This window comes from Lissotriton vulgaris, chromosome 2_1, assembly GCF_964263255.1.
Source record: "Lissotriton vulgaris chromosome 2_1, aLisVul1.2, whole genome shotgun sequence".
NCBI lineage: Eukaryota > Metazoa > Chordata > Amphibia > Caudata > Salamandridae > Lissotriton > Lissotriton vulgaris.
In genome coordinates, this window is record NC_141687.1 from 471536204 (window position 1) to 471561167 (window position 24964).

At 46.7% G+C, this 24964-nt stretch overlaps 1 protein-coding gene across 4 annotated transcripts in view; it reads right to left on the bottom strand.

The window, feature by feature from the left end:
• The window catches only part of STAT1 (signal transducer and activator of transcription 1), a 590542-nt gene that overhangs the window by 560095 nt on the left and 5483 nt on the right, over positions 1-24964 (bottom strand). For all 4 annotated transcript variants that reach the window (XM_086955384.1, XM_086955383.1, XM_086955382.1 and 1 more), the window contains exons 2-3: positions 23973-24101; positions 13248-13392 (exon numbers count right to left, since the gene is read on the bottom strand). In XM_086955384.1, coding sequence (XP_086811510.1) covers positions 13248-13392; positions 23973-24100 — 273 coding nt within the window. In that variant the 5' untranslated portion in view covers position 24101. The remainder of the gene's footprint in view (positions 1-13247; positions 13393-23972; positions 24102-24964) is intronic.

Sequence of the window (24964 nt, forward strand, 5' to 3'; positions counted from 1 at the left end):
CGGGGTTACTGGGACTCCTGGGAAATGTAGTCCCAGCCCTCTTGCTCGCAGCCCTCAGCCCCTGTCTTACCCCAGCAGCAGCTAACAGCCCACGAAGGAGAGCGCCCCTCTGCGAAGCGGGACCCGCGCAGCGGGTTCCGCGAGGCGTTGGTGGAGATGCAAGGAATCCACGGGCAATCCAAACAGCAAGGCAGGTTTGTCAAGGTGTCCCACGAAGTGCAGGGCAAGCCGGTATTTGATCACCCCGGTCGTAGGGGGCGGGGCGAGGAGGGAGAGCAGCCCAGGTGGAACGGGCGGGGTTACTGGGACTCCTGGGAAATGTAGTCCCAGCCCTCTTGCTCGCAGCCCTCAGCCCCTGTCTTACCCCAGCAGCAGCTAACAGCCCACGAAGGAGAGCGCCCCTCTGCGAAGCGGGACCCGCGCAGCGGGTTCCGCGAGGCGTTGGTGGAGATGCAAGGAATCCACGGGCAATCCAAACAGCAAGGCAGGTTTGTCAAGGTGTCCCACGAAGTGCAGGGCAAGCCGGTATTTGATCACCCGGTTGTTGGGGGCGGGGCGGGGAGGGAGAGCAGCCCAGGTGGAACGGGCGGGGTTACTGGGAATCCTGGGAAATGTAGTCCCAGCCCTCTTGCTCGCAGCCCTCAGCCCCTGTCTTACCCCAGCAGCAGCTAACAGCCCACGAAGGAGAGCGCCCCTCTGCAAAGCGGGACCCGCGCAGCGGGTTCCGCGAGGCGTTGGTGGAGATGCAAGGAATCCACGGGCAATCCAAACAGCAAGGCAGGTTTGTCAAGGTGTCCCACGAAGTGCAGGGCAAGCCGGTATTTGATCACCCGGTCGTTGGGGGCGGGGCGGGGAGGGAGAGCAGCCCAGGTGGAACGGGCGGGGTTACTGGGACTCCTGGGAAATGTAGTCCCAGCCCTCTTGCTCGCAGCCCTCAGCCCCTGTCTTACCCCAGCAGCAGCTAACAGCCCACGAAGGAGAGCGCCCCTCTGCGAAGCGGGACCCGCGCAGCGGGTTCTGCGAGGCGTTGGTGGAGATGCAAGGAATCCACGGGCAATCCAAACAGCAAGGCAGGTTTGTCAAGGTGTCCCACGAAGTGCAGGGCAAGCCGGTATTTGATCACCCGGTCGTTGGGGGCGGGGCGGGGAGGGAGAGCAGCCCAGGTGGAACGGGCAGGGTTACTGGGACTCCTGGGAAATGTAGTCCCAGCCCTCTGGCTCGCAGCCCTCAGCCCCTGTCTTACCCCAGCAGCAGCTAACAGCCCACGAAGGAGAGCGCCCCTCTGCGAAGCGGGACCCGCGCAGCGGGTTCCGCGAGGCGTTGGTGGAGATGCAAGGAATCCACGGGCAATCCAAACAGCAAGGCAGGTTTGTCAAGGTGTCCCACGAAGTGCAGGGCAAGCCGGTATTTGATCACCCGGTCGTTGGGGGCGGGGCGGGGAGGGAGAGCAGCCCAGGTGGAACGGGCGGGGTTACTGGGACTCCTGGGAAATGTAGTCCCAGCCCTCTTGCTCGCAGCCCTCAGCCCCTGTCTTACCCCAGCAGCAGCTAACAGCCCACGAAGGAGAGCGCCCCTCTGCGAAGCGGGACCCGCGCAGCGGGTTCCGCGAGGCGTTGGTGGAGATGCAAGGAATCCACGGGCAATCCAAACAGCAAGGCAGGTTTGTCAAGGTGTCCCACGAAGTGCAGGGCAAGCCGGTATTTGATCACCCGGTCGTTGGGGGCGGGGCGGGGAGGGAGAGCAGCCCAGGTGGAACGGGCGGGGTTACTGGGACTCCTGGGAAATGTAGTCCCAGCCCTCTTGCTCGCAGCCCTCAGCCCCTGTCTTACCCCAGCAGCAGCTAACAGCCCACGAAGGAGAGCGCCCCTCTGCGAAGCGGGACCCGCGCAGCGGGTTCCGCGAGGCGTTGGAGGAGATGCAAGGAATCCACGGGCAATCCAAACAGCAAGGCAGGTTTGTCAAGGTGTCCTTGTCATTTCTGTCCTTGTTGATGATAGTGAAGCCTGGGGGCACCAACATGTCTAAGATTGGTGTGGAGAATTTGTTTAGCCAAGTCTCAGTTATAAACGCAATGTCTATGTCATGCGAGAGGATGTTTTCTGCAAGTTCTGTTGCGTGTTTGACTGCTGATCTACAATTTATGAGCATGCATTTGGTAGTGCGTTCACCTTTGGTGTGCTTCTTTGTGGGGGAGGCTCTGGGAATGGGAGTGAGGAGGGCCGGAGGTCTTGGAGAATTCGAGGAGCGGTGGTCTCTTCCAAATCTGGTGATCACTTGAATCTTGGCTGTAGGGGTAGCTGTGAGTGGAGTGTTGTAGGTTAGGGATAGCTCCGTCGCCTCCTTGAGGACATGACTGCTTTGGTTCTTCTAGGTCTCTGATTTCTATGTTCTAGGTCAATTTTTCCGAGTCTTTGAGTTAGGATCACATGGGTGGGTGCGTTTTATATTTAGTATCAGCTTCTCTGGATCTTTGTGACAGTGATGCATGGTTGGTTGGGGGCTCACTGGGTCTCTGGATTAGGTGTAGTGATTTGTTCGATCTTGGATAGGGGGAGCTAGTAGAGGTTTGAGACTGAGGCAATCTAGTCTTAGGGGCCGATTCAAGGTTGGTTAAAATGTCCCTCAGGCCCAGGGTTACCAGTTCTAGTTGGCTTTCTAGGAGGACTAGCCGCTGTTCCAAGTTAACTGAGGATAGGTTAGAGGCAGCTTGGGCAGTAGTGTCTCGGGAGGGGTGGGTTGGTCAGGTGTGTCCGGGAGGAGGATGGGCCCATCTGTGTTGAGGGGCCTGTTGATGTAGGAGCTGACCCTATTAGGGATCATACGTACGGGGAGCAGTTGGTCGGGTTGGGCTTTCATCATCCTGTTGTTCACAACATGAGTGGGGTGGCTGGGGTGCTGTGTGCGCGTTTGGGAGCCGTTCCTGGGTTGTAGGTTGGGTAGATCGGGAGCAGGGGGTATGACTCCGCGGGGGATAGTTGCTCTTGGGTCGAGGGAGCACAAGTGCGGGTGATGGTTCGTGAGGGGAGGGAGGGTTATTCTTGTAGATGGCGTGGAGAAGGATGATCGTTTCTCCAGATTTGGTTGGTTGGAGGTACGGAGTAGGGCGAGAGGGGACGTGGCGTGTGAACGGGGGCGATCTTCAGTGAGGGGAAAAGAGAGTCAAAGGTTTCTAGATTCTCGTTGCTTGATTGGATTAGGACTGTGCCGTCCGTGTAGATGGTTATAGAGGTGTTGCTGTTTCGCATCGAAAGGTTGGTAATTGTGGTTGTCAGTTTGCAGCTGTGCTGGGTGGTCGTAGTTTTGGCGATAGGTAGCTGTGATTTGAGCATGGTGATCCAGTTATCTGGTCTTTTTGTATGGAAGATAAGATCCATTTTTATTTGCCCTTTGGAGGAGCAGTGGTAAGTGTCCACGAAAAGGGTTACGAGGTGTTGTTTGATTAGTCTATGTTTAAGGTTTTTTTTTTTCTTTGGGTGAGAGGTTGGGGGGGGAAGTTGATCCCGTATGAGTTTGTGCCATGTGGTTTCAGGTAGGTCGGTGAGGGATTACTTTGGGTGTAAGGGATGTTGGGGGCCATTGTTTCTTGGGTGTAGGAGAGGTGTAGGGTGGGGGCTTAATGAGCTACTGATCGCTCCCTTACCTTGCAGCCGTGCTGCGGATTTTCGGATCCAGGTGGTGAGTGGTCAGACAGACGCTAATCTGTACATTTTTGTTGCAGAAATCATGTTCGGTCTGGTCCTGGAGGTAAGATGCTCATCATGTGGGTCAACGTTTCCTTGACTGAGGTGGCTTAGTTCCACCTCACTGTTTATTTGGGGGAGTCCTGTGCGTCCTGCCTTTTCTGTGGGGAGTAGTGGAAGGTCCCAGTAGGGCTTGTAGAGTTTATATTGTACCTGTTGCCCTCTTCATTGTACTGAGCAGAAGTACCTATTGGGCTGAATAGAGCCTGACGCCCGTTGAGGTTGTGGCAGCCCGCGGCAGTTAGCAGTTAGTTAGTTTTGTTTCCTCACATTTGTCACTTCTGCCTCACGTAACTTAATATTTGCTTTTGTAATTTGTTCACTTGAAATGTTCTCCTCATGGATCTCTATTGATCCTATTGTGAAGCGCTCTGACACCTTCGGGTAAAGTCTGCGCTGTATAGATACGCATTAAGTGATTAAAATAAGTAAATTAGCAGAATGAGCTGCTGTGCCAGTCATCGATCGGATCGGAGAGAGCATCGGGGCAGCCATCTTGTGGTTGGGAGATGTTGATTGGAGTTGCTTTACACGTTTCTGAGAGAATAAGTGGAGGTGCGCAGGGGCTAGCCGTCTCACGGGTGTGTGGTCTCTGGATCTGTGCCCACCTCCGAGTGGATAAAAGCCAGTCACTTCTTAGTATACTTCTTTTGTAGTATCTTAGTATATATGCTTAATTATCATAAACTCTCACAAAATACTTGCACTCGCTGCATGGTGTCATCAGTAATGTTATTTGAGAGGTCATGAGTGATGTCACTGACAACGTCATGTGTGATGTAATATGTGAGATCATACGCAGTGCATTGCGGGGTCGTAAGTTATAGTTAGCTCAGGTAACTAGAACTGCCGAATTTTACTGGTTTTGTAGTGAAATCTGACCCCGACTATAACTTCCCTGTACCCTTTAGTTTGTTCAGTGAATATATATGTGTTATATCGGACTATACAACTGCATTGTGGGGTAGAAGCATGCCATGTAAAGCATAGCATTATAAAGTCTGATTTCGTTGGAGAAGAGTACCTGGTTATCCAATTTTCTTTTCAGCTGTCCCACAAAATCAGTGGTGGATAACTTAAATTAATACATTTGGAGCTCAGTAACCAGGCATCATATATAGCACATTTGGTGTACTCTTGACATGTCATAATTCATGCCGCTCTATCAGGGGAGCAAAGTTAAAATAAAAGTAGTGGGAAGTGAAAACACTGATTTGCTAAGCACTTTAGCAGCGTTTGATTGTTCTGCACAACACTTTATTTACCAATACTGGAATTAAGGTGCTAACAGTCTGCTAAATGACAGAGCCGTAATTGCTCCGCTATGGCCAACTGCACCAGGCACTCCAGGCATGCGTGGCTGAGGAAAGCCAGGAGGATACCCCTTTGGAGGAGAAACTGCTGGGTGTACGAATCAGCATCAAACGTATTTTGCTGACAGATGGCACTATAATGATTAGCTCACAGTCCCTTCTCGCATGACTGCAGGATAGATGGAGAAATAGACGAGGAGGTCTGGCAGACAGTGTTATGTTTATCTGCAGAGGTCGCAATAAAGGCAAGTTACCACCTGATCCAACTTAAAATTATATTCTACAAGAACATTACTAGTTAGAATTGAGAGGTCAGGGAAGGCACTTTGCCTCTGAGGCTGTGTGACGAAGTGAACATTAATGCACACACTATGGAGCTGTCCCAGGCTGCTTTCGTTTTGGGAGGCGGGCAGAGGCTCATTAGATGATGCCACAGGGTACCCATGGAAATGTAATCTAGACTTGTGTTGTTGGGAATGTGTGGCCCCTTAGATCTGTCGCAGTACCAGAAGACACTTGTGAACATGGGGTGCATGGTGGCCAAGCGGGATATTGCCCAAAAGGGTGGTAATGGGGTTCCCTCCGTATTGAGATTGGGTGGCAGGCATGGGACACTGTAAACTGGTGGAAAGGGAGATCTAAAAAGGACAGGACAATTTGAGAAAATATGGGCAGCTGGGTGTCTGCGAGTCTCTAGGGGCCCGGTGGGGGCAGAGTTGAAGAAAGCTGCGATGGCTGACACAAAGGACTAAGGTGTTGACTGGTCTAGCCAAGAATTACAATTGGGTTAAAGCAACGGATGGGTGGCAGAAGAGATAGAGCACAGTTTAAGGCGACAGCTGGATAACTGACTGAGCTCTGACTGTTCTGTGGGAGGGGGGGTGAGGGCTGGGGGTTGATCAGACTGCAGTGTTGTATTAGGTGTCATGTGTCTGTTTGTCCGATATAACACAATAAACAAATTAAAACAGGACAAAAATACTTTAAAATGTTGTAGAACACCAATTTAATACAAAATTAAGTGCAACTGGATACGTTTCAGAACGTCACGTTTTTTGCAAGTCAGGAAGGGCCCAAAAGCAACAAACGTCGGCAAAGTATGGCCTTGGCAAGCTGGTCTGATGAGAAATGTATTTTTCGTTTCAAGCATATGCCACAAAATTAAGAAAAAGAAAGCATGCTGGATCTATTTCCTTCCAATAAAAAAACAATAACTTCCAATATAAATTAAACATTACAGATAGTTTTAATAGAACTGTAAGGGTACTTCATTGCAGGCAGATGTACTTAGAATAGGTGTATAAACCCTTTTTTATATTTAAAAGCATATCACAAGAAATTATTAGAACTTCAAAACATAGTTTAAACACATAAAGATGACAAAAAATATTGTAAAACTAAAGTACTAGTCTAGCAGCTTGGCACACAAGTGCACTTCTTTTTAGGTGGGTGCTCTTATGTTAATATTCATAATGCTGTCTCAGTGCAAGATGGCAGAGGGAAGATAACCCTTTGCTCTATGCAGTATGATGTGATGGGTGGAAGCAAAATGTAAATAAGAGGTGAATAGACAAACGGATGAAGAGGACTGACCCAAAGCTCCTCATGTATAGATATGTATGTATTATTTATGATTTTCTTTTTTGATTACATGAGACTGGCGAGACGTCTAAAGCGGTCTTCTTGGACTTGGCCCTTTTCCCTGAAATGTTGTGCTTTTCGCTCCCCTAATTCAGGATGTCCCCCAATCGTAATAAAGTTGTATAGGCCCTCTGAGGTTGAGATTCCCTGTGTAATATTAAAATCAATGCTAAGGTGCAGGTGCTCTCTTCTCCCAACATGGCTGCCACTGACCCCTGCTACAGCAGCGTGGTCTTTTTAGGCGCATTCTAGTTGCCAAGAGCTGGCTAGAACCACTAAAAATTGTTTCCATATCAGCCTACCTTGCCTGCCCATAGCTAGACTAGGGAGGCTCCTGGAACCTTCTAGAATAGGGGCGGAGTCTGCTTTTGCCGCCCTGTGAGGGTGGTCACCTGACCTGGGCCTATATAAAGAAAAGGAGGGAAGGTTTTCAGTCAGTTGGGGCATCACTGACCTGGGGGACCCTACGCAGGAGACTTAGGCGGTAGGGCCTAGTCAGAAACTTATACCACTGGGGGTGACATGGTTTAGGCGCTGCCCACCAAGCTGTGTGAGGAACACTGAACTAGTCACTGATCTGGACCGGCGGGAGGGGAACCCAGGGACCACCTGCAGTGACCTGCTTAGAAAACCCGTCAGCAGCCTTCAAATCAACACCCCCTCAAGAAACTGTCTACTAAGGGCGCAGGACCCAACAAGCGCCAAGAAGGACTACTGGGGATCAACCAGGTATTGGGCTGTGCCCCTTTGTCTTGACCTGGTCCCCTGCGCTGTCCTGCATCATCCCATTCCGGTCCTGCCACGGACGTGTGGCCTGTCCTGTTTAAACTGCTGGGACTGCTACATTGCCCACCATGCCTACTCAGCGCTCTCCTACTGTGCCCTGAGAAGCACTGCAATCCGTGCCAGAACTGCTGTCATTGCTCCCGAAGCGCTGCGAAGTTTATGGGCGCTATTCCTGCCTTGCTAGTGCGGGACTACCTGAAGCGCTGTTGCCGATTGAGCGTTGTGACCACCTGAGGTGCTAGAGGTGCCAAGCGCCATCCTGCTTATCGCGCTATGCCCTGCGAGAGGGAGCGCTGACCTGCCGAGTGGCACCTCCCTGCCCCTGAAGCGCCGGGGCGGAGAAGCGCAGTTGCTGGGCTGCACTCACCGCCGCGGCCCGAGCATCGCTCGTGGAAGACCTCCGCTGACTCTGGTACCCCCCCCCCAGCAGTCCTCGGAGTCAGGGGAGGGACGCCGCTGCCCCGGATTGGGCTTTGCTAGGGCCCTGAAGTCGTCCTGCCTTGTTCGGGATCTCCCTCGCGCGGCCCCCGGAGTCTGAGGAGGGCCGCTGCAGGATTACGGGGCGGCTGCGCAAGGCCTTTGAGGTCAAGAATACCCCCATCACGTGACGGGGACGCCAGCCGCGTCATCGGTCGCGCCCCCGTCATTGTGGCCTACTGCTGAAAGGGAGGCGGGCTCGCCAGAGGGCCGCGCTGCCATTGGCGGCCACTGGTGCGCCTCCCCTCAGCCTCCGGTGATTGGTTCTTGGGCCCGAGCAGGGCCGAGAGAGAGGCCGGGCCCGTCCTGCTTCTGCGGCCCGAGCTGTGTCCCCGACTGGTCCCGAGGCCGGAGGAGCTGGGACCGGTTCCACTGCAGCGCGGGGCATGATGGAGGGGCTCAGGGAAGAGTAAGAGCTCTCCCCTGCACCTGACACCACCGCAAGGGGCCCGGAGGAGGCCCGAAGAACAAAGGTAAACACCCGGGGAGGAGGGCGGAAGGCCGGAGAAGGCCCCGAGTTCACCCCTCCCCTGTAGAAACTGTTGCTGGGCCCCGTTGGCCCCAATCCCTTGCCAGAAGGTCGACAAACCTCCTGGGAGGAGGGCAGGAGTTTCCAGTAGGCCCTGAGCCCGCCCCTCCCTGGGGAAAACTGGTGGCTGGGCCCAGTTGGCCCCAATAAGCCCTCTAGTGAGTGTGGGCCATAAAGGTTAGCCCCTGGCTGGGAGGGGATTAGTACATTACAGGCTACTGCTAGGCCCTGATCGATAACAAGTTTGTTCTGCCCCGATGAAATGTTTATGCCTGATGAAATGTTTATACCCGATGAAATGTATATACCTGATGAGCTGGTGATTTTTGACCAAGGAAATCCTGTTTGAGAGGGCTAATACTACCCAGGTTCAATAAAAAATGTTATCCCTGCCTGATGCAATGTTTTACTTTGACCCTAATGACATGTTGACTCCTGCAGAATGCAATGGTTATTGAGACATGTTGCCTGAATTCTAAAAGATTAGGACTGCATGAAGTTACCTGATGAAATGCTTACCCTGGTCAATGACAAGATTACTCTTGTCTTATGAAATGTTAAATGCACTCTAAGAGAATAGAATTGCATGGAGTCATCTAGGAAATGTTTTGCAGTATTGCTAAATGAAATGGCTATATTTACCTAATGAGATGGTTGTTCTCTTGCATAATGAGAGGTTGCCTGATTTTCACTAAAGTGTTTAGGCCTGTAAAGGAAGCTGTTGACTCAAGGCCTACAGTTATCTAATGAACTGCTTATTACAGAGTAATGAAATGTATACTCCTTTAATGAAATGGTTATTGGCATATGCAGTATTGAGGATTGAAATGCTCCCCTGATGAAATACTTGAATGAGTTCTTGATACCATGAGTATTGATTGCCCTGATTATTAGCTCCCCGAGTGATCTACTAGATCTGCACTTTGATCCTATATAAAATCTATTGATTTGAATCCAACTTATTGGTGTGGTCTCAGTCATTGCGTGCATTTATTGTCTTGGTGGATGTGTGTGCTGTGTGGCCACTTTACACCTGAGCCTTTGGGTGGCTACCTGCTCGAGCCAAGCTACCCCGGGGAACTGGTGACCCCCAGTTCCTACAGGTCTCTATGCCAGACCTAAATAAACTTCTTCATCCCCACACCCCATCAGAACAAAGCCAAGTGTGTTTAGGAATATACCCCAACCTTTTCGATCAGCCAGAGAGGATTGCCCAGTTGTAAGGTAAACCTTGGTTAGGGCTGTCCCCTTACCGTGCACGGTGCTGGGACGGCCTTGGCTAAGGAACTGGATGGTCATAAAGACCCCTCTGGCTTACCCAAGAGCAAATATTGCCTGCCCCAACCCTGTCTAAATGTGGGGTATGACTTGCCTGATTTCCCAAGGTCAGGTAGAAATAGCCTGTGCCCATTAGCCTCCACCAAGGGTGGGAGAGAGGTGACTTTCAGTGTATCTTGCACAAAGGTGGGAAGATCTGTACCCTCGCCAGACATTACCATGGGTGGGGGGAAAGGTCTGTGCCCTCTACCCTTCCTCACCCTGCACTGAGGAAGACGAGTAAGCAACTGCCACCTGTCCCAGGCTGCCTTCTCCAAAAAGGGACTGAAATAAGCATGGGACAACTGCTACTGTTCCCAGTTCAGATAATGGGGTCATAACTTCTCAGGTCAAGCTGACCCAAAAACATGAGTAGGTCGGAGGCATGGGGAAGACAACAGCTCCCCAGTTCACTGTTTGCAATGGTTAACACAGGACTGGGACATCTATCAGATGGCTAGGTCCTCTGAGGGCACATTTTGGTGGGTAAAGGAGAACCGTGGCAGTGATCAGCACCTCTGGTATAGTGATTTACCCAGGCAGAATACTGCCTTCCCCACATGTAAAAAGAAAAACCAGAGGGGGTGATGGACGGAGCGTTGACAATACAAACACTCACCCCCAGTCAACTGATCTGGGTTTAATCCATCACCGTTCTTTAGCTCACTCCGCCACCCCAGTTCAGACATGGCCATATGCAAATCAGTCTGACCCTGTGCCTCATGGGAACAGTCCGAACCGCCAAGCCATGTCTTCCCTGGACCGGAACCAAGTTTCCCAGGACCGGTTTCTGGCATTACAGCCATCTTCAGCCGGGCTTGCTTGAATCCAGTGGGAAAGTGAGCAAGGGACTCACGTCTGAGCATACCCTGCTAACTTAGGGCGAACAAAGAAAAACCAAAGACTGCTGAAATGCCAGAAACCGGTCCTCTGTAGCTTGTTTCGGAGTTTCGGAGTTGAACGGTGATGGATTAAACCCAGATCAGTTGACTGGGGGTGAGTGCTTGCATTGTCCGTCCATTATTTCCTTTGGTTTTTCTGTGTTCCCCACATGTAAGGCATGGTGTTGTTGAAGAGGTGGTGCAGCAATAAATGCACTCTTATGGAAATGTAAGGTGAGACTGACGTAGGACCCAGACCCACCTGCCTCCATTCTCAAGTACATTCCCTAACACTATTGCAAAAGGGGCTATCCAGTTCCCTATGGAAAAAAGTGATGGGGAAATGTTTGAATTAAATGTAGTTACTGATAATTACTCAGGGTCACATTTCAGTGCATCAGGTTTTTTTTAACACTGTGCCACTTTTTCATGGAGACCAGTCGCATGAAAATCAGTCTTGGTCCTGCTTCAATAATAAGAGTTCAGCCCAGCTGTTAGTCCAGCTCCCCTTCAGACGGAAATAAAGGCACTTCATCAATCAATCAATCAATCAGGAGTTTGTTAAAGCGCGACTACTCACCCGTAAGGGTCTCAAGGCGCTAGGGGTGGGGTGGGTGGGGATGTGCAGGTTCCAATCTATCAAGGAGGGGGTCTGTCGAAGAGCCAGGTTTTGAGGTTTCTTGCGAAGATGGGGAGCGATGTTGTCTGTCTGAGGTGGAGCGGAAGGGCGTTCCATGCTTTGGCCGCGAGGAAGGAGCACCTAGCACCTAGCATACTATTCCCTGTAATCAATTCAGGACTACAACTTATGCAGAAGTAACCCTACTAATTTAGCATTACACCACCCTAAATATGACATTTATACACAAATAATATAACTCGCCGAGTTATTATCCACCCAGCACGACCACTACAATAATAGGTCAATCAGTAGCAATTGTTAATTAGATAATTCACCTAAAGATTAATGCATTACCTTTGTCAAAGAAAAAATATTAAATCTGAGATTTTCACACAAATCAATGGTTATGAATTACATGGTTTTACTTAAAATCTAAAGCTAATGTAATATTTGAATGCACACCCGATTTCAAATTTATTATAAGTTTTCATGGCAATTATCTGAAATAAATTTAGACTCTGCAGCAGATATGGTTCAGAACATGTTGCTCAGATATGTATTATATGTTATGGTATTCGTACACAAGGGTTTATGACCTGCTGCGTGTAAATTAGCCAACTATTGATTATATAAATGAACACTTCGGGATTATGAGTTTAAAGAAAATGGCCATGACCTAATAGAAGAGAGGAGGTGATGCCAAGTGGTTACAGGAAAACGTAAGGAGGGGAGATATTCAGCCGAGGGATAGGGTAGTGAGCAAATAAACAAGAAGTTAAGAAATGAAGGGGGTTAGAATTACATTCAAGAGGCGTGTAAACAGATGTGAAGTATATAAGTTAATGAAAGGATGTCCTTCAGCAGATATCTATGAGATGATGCAGCTGTGGCTATGAACGATGGGAGATGATGCAAATGGAATACTGGGATGATGCGATGTGAGAGGATGCCATGGAATGATGCAAGTGGAATTCTGGGTTGATGCGATGTGAGAGGATGCCATGGAATGGTGCAAGTGGAATACTGGGATGATGCGATGTTAGAGGATGCCATGGAATGATGCAAGTGGAATACCGGGATGATGCAATGTTAGAGGATGCCATGGAATGATGCAAGTGGAATACCGGGATGATGCGATGTGAGAGGATGCCATGGAATGATGCAAATGGAATACTGGGATGATGCGAGAGAATGCCATGGAATGATGCAAGTGGAAAACTGGGATGATTTAATGTGAGGGAATGCTATGGAATGATTCAAGTGGAATACTGGGATGATGCAATCAGGGATGATTCATGGGACCATGAGTTGATGCACGATGGAAGACGGGGCTGATAAAGGTGTATGGCACGGAATGATGTACGGGTTTATGGGACAATACAATGTAATCAATAGTTGGTGTAAAGGATCCACGGCTGATGAAAGAAGGCCATGGGATATAGAGATGTGACATGAGTAGATGGAAAACGGGGGCAAAAGATGATGAAAGAAGTCACAATCATGTTTACATATGTGAACCTGAATATGTAAACTGACACAACTGATACCACAAACTTATTTAAAGAAACAAATGGGCAGCCATATGGGTTTGTAGGCTGAAGCAAAGATATTATGAATTGCAGTGGGAGGGAGGTAAGGGTCATAAACTGATAAACAGGCAACATTAGGAGTCACACAGTAATTGCAGTACAAGATGATTTCTTGTGGTTATGCTCAAAGTTATCTGTGGAATAAAGGAGCATCTCTAGGTATCAGGGAAATCATAATGTGAATGTGTAGGGGTCCTTATGTTACTTTTAGATAAAGGCATGGGTTGCAAATAAACTCGTACCACAAAGATGCAACCTGCTAAAATTCAGAGATGAACATTTGCAGCAAGCATTGTTAAGGATGAGCTAAAGGAAAAGGGGTAAATTGAGTATATGGTTACATGCTGCTTACCTGAAGATTACGCTTACTTTTCCTGATGTTGTGTTGGAGTAAGAAGTTACTTTCCAGGGCAAACCGACTGTACTGATCATCCAATTGGGACAGTAGGTTGACAAATAATATTGTAGCCAAAGACACATTTCCGGCTGCATGGTCCCTGAAAATTAGATTAGGTGTTTAGACATGTGAAATTTTAAAAAGATGGAACTAAATAAAAATGTTATGATCACTGATGAATGAATGGGATTAGACCGAGCCTTTACAAGTTCACTATGGACCCAAGCACTCACTATCAAATGATTTGACCGAACAGCCACACACAATGATTGCAGTGATGTGAGTATGTTGCAACCTATATTTCTTTTGCATGTTAAGTTACTTTTCACTCCATTAACGCAAGTGATATTTACAGTACGATACACAGAAACCTACTATTCATTTTCTTTGGAAATTATATTATTTATTTCAGGAAAAACTACATAAAGACACAAATAAAATAAAAACGGGTGCAAGTGCAATGTGTAAGCAACAACAAATGCAGTAAAACGAACTTCCCTCAAAACTTAAATTGGCAATGAGGTAGTGAAAGGGTCTATAGCAAGATGAAGAACTCGGTAAACATACTGACTCTGAAGAGGAAGGAAAGAGACCCCTTACAAGTGATTAAAAGTTGCATGCACAGTAAGGAGTAGTCTGAGGCTGTTAACCTCAAACAGAGTGACAATTGCCATTGGTATGCACTGCTGTGCATGATTTGCAAACAGTGGAGGCTGGGCTGAGGACACTGTCTAGTACACAAATGTGTGGAGCCTGTTGTAGCTGCTCATTGATAAGGAATACTCAGCAGGACAGAGTTGAGGAAAGAGGGCAAAAGAGAGCCAAATACAGCTGTCAGGGACCTCAAGCGTTCTCTCTGTAGAGAGCAAAGACTGTCAACGGTGGAAGGGTGGTACAGTATACAGCTCGGCCTGATGTGGGTTTAAATATGGGTGAGGTTTGTGATGCGAGGCTGTCGAGTGCCCTGGATGTGGCAACCATATTCGTCTTGGAAAGGGAATTGAAGGTATGCTCTTTCTTGTTGGATATCTCAAGGATAGCCTATACTGTCTGTGCCTCATTTTCATCTGGGACATTTACCCTCTGCTTCAGGAGTTTTACTAACAGTTTTGGGAAGCAGTGGATGTTTGAGCTGCTAAACTGAACGTCCCAACATTGGCTAACTTCTCGTCACAAGGCACCAATGAGTTAAAAAATGCAACAGTCATATGATGCATGAGGAGGGTGTACCCGTGGCATGACGTGCAACTCATGTCATGGAAGGACCAGTGGACGGAGAGAACAGCGACACAGCCAGGAGTGAGGACCTCCTGGAGGTGCCTCGCGTGGCTCTTGTGGTCTGGTGCATTGATACCCTCTGGCCTATTAACCAGCCAGGTGGGTAAGATGCAAGATGTGCTGCCCCCCAGAGTTACTCACAGTATGGCATGAGTGCTTTGGAAGGAAAGGTGCTGTTGAGGTTGCTTAACTTTCACCTATATTGGGTCTAATCATGTGGAGTTGGCTGAAGAACAGGGCTGAGAGCTTTTGGGATATCTGATCTTCTACAAGCTATACCATCCCACACAAACTATTGGATCATTTCAATGATAAGAATATAGCTGTGGATCATAAGAGAACGTTTAATTGAAATGGGAGTACTTCTTATTTTCTCTGGCTCGACCGTTCCCTATCAGGAAACGTGGATTTTCAATCAGCATAGGAAATCAGTGTTTACAGAATCCAGGAGGAGGCTATCTGTGGTCCAATGCCTATGTGTGAAGAACCCAACTGATCAATATGCCCAGACGCTTCAGATGTTTACCTACCGACTTAAAAAGATGTAATTTGTGTGAACGTCTGAGACAAACAGCCATAGACAGAACTCTGCTTATAACCTATTGATTTTGTAGCGAAAAAGGGGTGAATGTTAAGAGCAGTTGCAGCAAGACACTAGAACTAGAAAAGGTTTAATATAATGTCTACACATATTATTAGCTTATGCTTGTTAGCTGTGCTACAGTATCCTCAAACGTCTTGTAGTTTTCTATTAGTGACAGCCATGCAATTGAGCAGAAATATAAAGAGGAGGGTCAACAGGTTAAACCCTGGCAAATGCCCTATTGTCAACGAATGGCTCTGACAGAAGGCCACCACAGTTCAGAAAGGTAGTTAATTTTGAATGTAGCTAGCTCACGTTGGAGCAAATGTCATTAACTCTCGTCAGAGTCATCAACAGGAAAACCAATTCAACACGGTGAAACACCTTTTCCGCATCTACAGGGAGTAACAATTTACTGCTAAGGTCAGCCCTTACTTGACGGTGCAGAAGCACATATACAGGCTGCTACAAGGGAAACGGCAAGGAACAATTCTGACCTACAAGGTGTGGAAAACTATCATTCATACTTTTAGCACTTGCCAAAGATAATGGAATTATTTTAGCCTTTTACTGTTAACATTTCAGATTCTTTCTGCTATCAATTTATATTTTAAAATGTTTCATTTCACTAAGAGAAATAGAAGGCATGTGTAAAAAACACGCCAAAAAATAAACTCTAACTACAAAACAGAAATACCAGTATTGCAAAAAAATGACACTGTTAGAAATGGGGGTTTCTAGTTGGCAAGGGTATGCACATATGTCCAAGTATGTACCCTTCCTTCTAGTCAGGATAAGGAAGTTATCCTCTTAAATAATCCCTGCTCGCCCCCTTGGTAGCTTGGCACGAGCAGTCAGGCTTATCTTAGAGGCAGAGTGTAAAGCATTTGCACATAACCAACAGTAATACAGTGAAAGCACTACAAAAGGACACCACACCAGTTTAGAAAAATATCCAGTATTATTATATATCCAAAACAAGACCAAAAACGATAGAAATCCACCATACAGTTCTCAGAAATCTTCAGTAACCAAAAAAAGACTTGAAATATAGTTCCTTTAAGTCGGGGCTATTACGGCGTCGTGAAAAACAAATCCGAACAGTGCTGGCTGGTCGCTGCATCGTGGGCCAGCTACGGTGTTGGGAAGACCCGCAAAACAGTATCTTTAGTAATGTAGGGAGTTGGCGACCTCTCAATGAGCCCCGTAGAGCCTGGTGTAAGCAGGCGTCGGTGCCGGAAGTCGGTGCAGGAGTCATCGGGGCCTTGAAGAAACACGTGTTGCAGATTGAACTCCTCGCGGTTAAAGTCGGGAGCGCCCGCAGGCATCGGGCTGTGGTGCAAAGAGCAGTGGTGTGGCGTGCGGTGCCCTCAGGTCGCGGTGCAGTCAGCAGCTCGGTGACGGTCGTCCAGGGGGCGTCGGTGAGACCAAGGATGCAGTGCAAAGTGATGCGGTGTTCGTCGCACTGCTCGCAGTCACAGTGCAAGCAGCGACGGCGTCATCGTTGCTGAAGCTCTGTCGTCAGCTGACGAACTGGAGTCGAAGGCGCCGGCATCGGTAGGCCACGGCTGCTGTGTGGGATGAGGACGGTGTGTTGTGTAACTTACAAGTGGTGCCCTCAAGCTCCAGTGCAAGCAGCGGCGTCAATGCCGGCGTGAAGTGTCATCGTCAGGGATACTAGGGCGAAGGAGTGAAGCGAGGAGGTGCAGAGTGCTGTGCCCACAGGTCGAGGTGCAAGCAGCGGCTCGGTGGAAGCGTCAGGTGCGTCGCCGGTGAGGCCAGGGTTGCGGTGCAAAATGCAGCAGTTTCCTCTACAGTGCCTTCAGGACATGGAGTCGGCAGCGGTGTCGTTGACAGCGTCAAGTCTTTGCTGTTCCAGAGACTTCTTGAACAGGGGGCAAGCTCTACCTGAAGCCCTTGGAGAAACTCACAAAAAGGAAGCTGCAGAAAGTTCAGTCCAGTCCTTTCACTGCCCAAGATAGAAGCAGCCAGCAAAGAGCACAGCAAAGTGGTAGTTGCTCCTCATAGCTTCTCCAGCTCCTTCTCTTGGCAGCCTTCTTGGTTGCAAAAGAGTTCTAAAGTTTTGGGTTCTGGGCTCCAATATTTATACCACAAATGCCTTTGTCCTCTCAGGCAGAGAGCGTCTGTGCTTAGTCCAAACCAGTTCTGTCCCCTCTGGCCCAGATTCCTCGCAGGGGGTGGAGACAGCATTGTGAAGGCAGACCAAGCTCATTCAGGGGCAAGGAAAGGGAAACATCCTTTACAACGCAACTTTTACCACGCAGTGCCTTTACATCGCAACTTTTACAACGCAAACCATTACAACGCATTGCGCTGGGGGGCGTTCTAGGATAGGGAATAGATTTAATTTACTATCCAACACCTTCCTTACTATCCATGGGGACTGGAGTTGGAATAGTAAATTAAACTATTCACTATCCAGCACCCCTCAACACTATGCGTTGTAAAGACATGCGTTGTAAAACTTGCGATGTAAAAGCATGCGTGGTAAAAGCATGCGTGGTAATGTCATACATCCGCAAGGAAATCTCCTCCCACAACTCTAAATGCAGCCCAGATCTACTCAGCCCGGGCCTGACCCATCAGACTCTTTGGATCCACTGCACCTCCCCAGCCCCAGCCCCTGACACTCCAAACCCAGACAGGCAATCCGCATCCTAGCAGAGGCACACTGGATGGCTAAACAAGAAAATACCTACTTTCTAAAAGTGGCATACTAAACTGTATTGTCCTACCTTGTTACCAAGGGTAGTTATATTTATAAGATGTTATAAGCAAACTCCCCATTCTATTCTATGGGAACAGGTAGCCTTGAAACAGGGAAAAATGAAATTGGCAGTATTTCACTATCGCAACATGCCACACACACCAGGGCATGTCCTACCTTTCACATACAATGCACCCTGCCCAAAGGGGTACCTTGGGCCTACCTTTGGGGTTACTAACATGTAGGGAAAGGAAAGGTGGGGCCTGACAAGTGGGTGCACTTGCCAATTCGACATGGCAGTACTAGACTGCACACAGACACTGCAGTGGCAGTCCTGATTTACCTTTGAAAGGCTGCATGGGTGGGTGGCACAACCAGTGCTTCAAGCACACTAGCAGCATTTGATTTACATGCCCTGGGCACACACAGTGCACTGTACTAGGGACTGACCTATCATGGAATCACCAATCCATAACAATTTACAACAGGAGCACTTGCACTTTAACACTGAACAGCTGTGAGAAAGTGCGCAGAGACACTAAACCAGCAAAAACAGAGTTAAAACTTGAAGGTCAGAGAGCAAAAAGACAGGGGAAACATAACAAAAGATACCAAGTCTAATACGTACCTGTATAAACTGTTTTGTAGTTAGAGGCTATTTTTCTTTCACATGCTGTGCCTTACTCTACCACATCCTGGTTAGCCTCGAAAAAGCATCTTAATTAGTGTGTCATCATGTGTGGAAGCTTCAACAGGACATGGCCTCACAGCACTCTTATGCGTATCCCAACCGGGGAGTCACACATCTTCCTGATCTAGTCTCCCTAGATTTTGGAATGATCCAGGTCCATTTCTCCATTTGTATCAGCATAAGGTGACTGACAAGTAAAGGTATCATAAGTGAATTGTGCATATTTTAGCCACCTACGGAGATGCTGGCAGGCCAGGAAGAGCGCGGGCGGTTATGAAGGTACCGTGCCTGAGGGACGAGTCAGCTGGGCGATTGCCAGCATGGACCTGACTCCAGGCCGACATCCAATGTAGGGGCTGGACGCAGTGCATTGGAGCATGTATTAAATTCACAGTTAATTAAGCTCTACCAGATGCATATTGTGGGTTTGGGAAATAACAATAGAGAAAAGTCAATATTGGAATGAAACTTGAATTTCTTGGCTTGAGAGCGAAGAGAATTTTCCTTACTTTTGAACATACTGAACTAGTCAGTTGGTTACATAGAGCTAGAATTTAGGTATGCCTATTTACAATTGCAATTACCTTAAAGTCCCTAAAAGGCAGAACATTAACAATATCTCACTTTTTTAAGAAACTCACCGTATTCCATAGATTTCATGGACCAAATGGGTAACAAGGCAGAAGTGATGGAGTCCTATGTCTTTGTTTTCTCTCTAATCCCATGTCACTTTCCCTACATGTATGAATGGCCCTCATTTTTGTGTGCAAGTGATCAGTGGTAGAGTTGGTGAGGTGAAAGGTTGGTCTAGCATCAGTCTTGTTGGATCTTGTGCATTACACTGGTGACAATTCGGCAGATTACCTTGGCCACAATATCATCCAACAAGGCTGATAGATCAGGCCATTACTCCGTCTCAGATCTTGGAAGGCAGAACAGATTTACAACAATTAGCTAACTTAGTTAAAGCATAGACCAAATCCCTTTATGCAGAATAAGTATATTCTGGAGATTCAACAAAATTAGCATTATTCCTTAGGTAGGATCAGTAACATGTTTGTGCAAATCTGCGATCTTTACAGCTGATCAAACCAAAGTGGACTTTGTCCTCAAAAACTTGTGTAAAAAAAGCAGTCAATTGGAATATTCAATTGGTTGACATAAATGATCCTTTGTTTTTATTTTTTCATTTTTTGTGAACAGACACAGAAATTGTTTGTTAGGAAGGCACAGGGTGTTTTTTTTATAGTTAATTGATAAATCTGAAATAAAGTATCAAGAATCAATTACATGAACCTTGTTTAACAGATTGGTGGTTGAGACTGGTTGGCTAGATGCTTATAGGCAGTTTTATTTTATCAGGGTCTTTGAAGTGAGTGGTCTGGTACTTTACCACATGCAGTTAATTCTCCTACTAGGTGTGAGGAGCACATGGAATTAGTGGTACAGTTGGATTATCGTTTATCTGAACAAGACTATAGGGCATATTCATAAGCTGCATTTCGTAGAATGTGAAATAATACTTCAGTAGTACTACTCACCTACAACGAAATGCTATTCACAAACGTACAGGCAGAGATATCAGCCTCCCCTTCTCCTCCCCTTCTCCAATCTTTTATATGCAGAGATCTCTGCCAAAGTGGGGATGGCCACACACATAAATATACATTTTTGTAATGAATGTGGGAAGGACAAGGGGGTGGTTGGAAAATGGGGAATACTTACTAGTATTAAGATGCAAGTGCAGTTGGAATGTGTTTACACTTTATTAAAAAAATATTATTTCTAAAATACATATATTTAAATAATTTAAATATTCAGTAAAGTTTTTATTTGATGAGAATGTGTCATCACATGTTACCAGTTCGGGGTTAACAATAATTGGGAACGTGTTCCAAGTGTCCTGATTTTGCAACATCCTAATGTGGAGGGTCCTTCAATTTTTGAGACACATGTGTCTTACTATTCATGAGGGGTGGGGGGGGACGGGTTGGTCACTGAGAAATCCAAAGACTAGCCAGGTGCAACCAGTACCGTACTTTTGTAAGAGATAGTTACAGATACCAATCTTGTGATCATAAAGAGATCTTTTGAAGAATGACAACATCACGTGTTTTGGGAGGACACAAACATCCTAAAGTGTTATAAGCAGATTACATGAATTTACAGTTCTCCCAAGCACTTATACATATAAACTCAAGACTAAGCATGGGCGAATTTTGCGAATCTCGCGTTCGCGAATTTTGCGGATTTGCGAACTCGCAATCCGCAAAATCCGCGAATTCTCGCGAATTTGCGGATTTTTTTTTTTGTGTGTTTGCGCGGGTTTCTGCCAGTTCGCGAGGGTTTTGTACAATGTCGCAAATTGCGAACTTACCTGTCGGGTCGCAAGTTTCGCGAACTTGTTGTTTCTACGTGTCCAGCCTGTTTGGGACACTCTTCTTCATCACTGCCACTCTCTGTCACCACTGCCACTCTCTGACTACTCATGCCACCCTCTGGCCCACCCATGCCACCCTCTGTTTCATCACCACACCCTCTGGTTGTCCAGTCAGTGTACATTATTGTGGCAACGCAAGCACACCTTCCCTGCCTCAAGTGACCTGAATTAATTTGGGGCTGATTAATGTGTCACAGAATATTTTTTTAGCTGGCACCTGCTTCCTTAGTGCTTCCTGATTAGTGAACTTTTGCACTTGCTAAGTGCTTTCATTGTTGCAAAATTAGTTACAACACCTGCCCTGCCCCAACTGACAATAATGAATTAGGGGCTGATTAATGGATTTGAACTGCCAGCCTGGCTCCTGCTTGTCTCCCTTAGCTGTAATTCAGGACCTTTGTGGCATATGTGTAACTATTCTGAGGTTCAGAGCAGGGTCACATAATAGTTGCAACTGGCAACTGAACTCTGGAGGGGCCCCTCAGCAAGCACTACAGGAAATGGCTACTAATGATGAGCCTGAACTTTTGAACCTGGTAAGTAGTTACTTTCAGTTTGCTAAAATCGTATTTCTGCAATTTTGCACTTATTCGCGGGGCGCGAACTCACGCGAACTCACGCGAACAGTGCGAGCAGTGCGAGCAAAATCCGCTGCTCGCGGATTTGGCGGGAGATTCGCGAATCTCGCGGATTGCGAATTTCCCGAAAATCCGCAAAATCCGCGAGCGAAACGGATTTTCCGCCCATGCTTACTCAAGACACATTTTATTTTCTCTAACTTTAATTGTGTGATTAATTATAGGCCAGGTCAAATGAAAGAGAAGTCGGAGGCCTTATTAGGACAAGATCATTTAGATAATAAAAATCCGGTGACCAAAGATCCGGTATTAATTTTACCTCAAAAGGACTTGACCAATCATTCCATAGATTTGAATAATGTATATTCAGTTTTGACTAAGGTACTTTAGAAAGTCAGACTACAGATAAAGAAATCCTGTTAAAGGGACTAAAGAGTAGACATGAAAAAGATGGCTTGCTGGAACATACAAAGGCTGAGCATTTACCTTAAGACCCGTTAAGACAAAGGCTTGGATTGTTTCATAAATTGTAAGGTGGATGGGAATCTTGGAATTGTGAAGACTTTGCGAGGAGTAAGAAGATATTTATTATGGCGAAAATGATTTTCCACTAGCCACCAGGGAAAATTAAAAAAATATATATGGTTGAGGCTGGCCACCAGGAGCATGGCCATGCCCGTACCCCAAAGAAATATGTTGAATGTCTTTCTGCCGCCTCAGCTGCAGATGAAGAAGATTACCCCCAATTTGCCCCCCTCAGGGCAGCAGAAAGCCCATTAGACAACAGGGATTTGTAAAAAAATAAATAAATAAATTAATTAATTAATTAATATAGGGATGGGGGCTGTCTACGATGGGCTTGGTCATACCCCCACCCCAGAAAGGGCACAGACAATATTTCTGACCCCTTAGGGGCCTGATATTGGTGATAACCCAGTGGGGCTGGAAGCCAACTAGACACCAGGGATTGCATTTATGCAGATGTGTTTTTTCAAAATGCTGCCAAAACAGACAAAAGGAGATGGCAACCTACCCAGGGGAGTCCAGGGTGTTATGCCTCGATTGGATCCTAAGACGTTTTATTTTCCGCAATGCTCGCAGACCTCAAACTCTGCCTAAAAATCACACATTTTCCTTGCATTTCTGTGGTGTAAGCTTCAGGAATACATAGGAATCCCTCAACTTCATACTGCCCAGACACCCGGGGGAGTTCGGGTGGCGTGCTCTGCTTGGATCCCATGAAATTTTCCTACCCATAGTCCCTGCAGATCTCAAACTTTGCCTCAAATCACAAATTTTCCTTGCATTTCAGAATCAGGAAGAATCTAAAAATACTTACTACCCAGTGTTCCCCCATTTAGTCCAGATAAAAAACACTACCCCACTTGTGTGGCTGGGGCTACTGATAGGATAGGCATCAACCCAGGATCAATTGAAGTCACACAGTGGAACGGCCATAAACTTTGGTTTGATCCATTCCTGTCGCAGGTACTATGCCCAGCCACACAAGTGGGGTGGTGTTCCAATTATGTCAAGCGGGGAAATGCTGGGTGGTCGAAATTTTGTGAAATTACGGAAGTTACATGAAAATCCTCCAACATAGGCCACATCAGAAACCCACATTATTCTACCCAAGAAATAATGCTAGCCATCCACAAAGCCAGGTCATTAGTGAGCTATATCCAATAATGTGCAAAAATGGGTGAGAGGGGAGCTGGCTGTCTTAGCTTTAGGTGGAGAAGAAAGGAACTACTCTATAATAGGAATGGTAGGATGATGGACAGTGAATACTGCTGTACAATGTCTGTGGCAGTAACATGTATGTATGATGCAGTGAGGTTTTGCACCGTTTTGAATAGGGCCCAAAGATTTGGATATAAAAATTGATGAAGATGTTTGAAAAAAATGCATAAAAAGAAGAGTGACGAGTAAAGCAATGAACTAAAAAACAATTCAATAATTGTAACCAATCAAAATCCAATCAATCAGTTTCCAAACAAAGAGAAATATACTATTTGTACATGATGCACATAAAAGAACAGGTTGGTAGACCCCATAACTGACAAACAAGTCTTTCTTGTGACTGTCACACGAGTTTGTCTCTCACTAGCATCTTTATATGTTTTACATACACATGTCCAAACCCCTATGTAAAATGAAAAGAGCATTAAATAACACTGGCTAATTTGGAATATTTATTTCTGCTAACAGATTATTGTCAAAACGAGCAAGCGCAACCATATGGACGTTATTGGGTACACTGCTAAATAATACACGCTCCTGCGTGCAAACTAAATTTACTAAGCAGTGCACTAATAAAGTAGGTAAAAAAAGCCTATAATACAGATATTTAAAAGAATGTACCTGAAAAGCTAATCTTACCAGTCCTGACTTTCAAGCCACTGTGCCAGATATTGCCGGATCTCCATAGGAAAGTTATCATCATAAAGCTGATGGATTTGTTCGAGGAATTTGTCGTCAAGATGTTGCAACTCGCACCACTGAGTCATTCTGCAAAGAAAAATACATTAAGTATACAAACTTTACAGCTGCCTCTACACTCAAAACCAATAAGTAGTTCAACAACTTTAAACATGAAAGACCACAGACAGTCCAATTCAAAATTGGTTGGAAAGCTTTAAACTATCTTCATGAATTGTGCTGCTTATATCACATACACAAACTCCGTAACTTTGTGAGATTGGCTACAATCACACATGGCCCATAAAATTCTAATAGCAGTGCTTTATATGCTGGTTATCTAGTGGCCACTTACGTAGCTCTTAACTGATATTCTTCACTATTGATTCAACATCTGGTTAAATAGATTAGCGACCTATTCATCCATCCAGTTGCTAGTAACCGGCTCTCAGTGGCAGGCTTGATGTTCCAACAGTGTATACAGGTGTTCAAAGTACTACAAAGTAATCTATTAGCATGTACCATAAACATATATTTAGTAACATTCACAGTATTAATACTGGTTTGAAAACCTTTTCAAGAAAAGAAATTGATTCCAAGACAATTTGCTTTCTTCATACTGCTGTTTACTTGATTGCGCTAAAATAATGTTCTGAATGGTCTGTGTGAACCCCCTTTAAGGTCTCCGCCTGCGAAGGTTGCGCTTGCGCAGTCTTGTAGGGGAGATCTTATGTTTTTCAGTAAGGGGCTTAAACCCGCACCTCTTCTCCATCGGCTGGCTTCCTAAACGGAGGCCAGCCATTGGAGGAGAGGGGCTTCACTCAGTTTAAGGCCCGTCTTTTTGGGATTCGGGGGGATGTTTTTTACTTTCTTTCTCTCCTCTTCCCATTGGCTGGAATGTTACCTTCCAGCCAATGGGAAGGGGACAGCACGAAAAACACGCCCCTGAATCC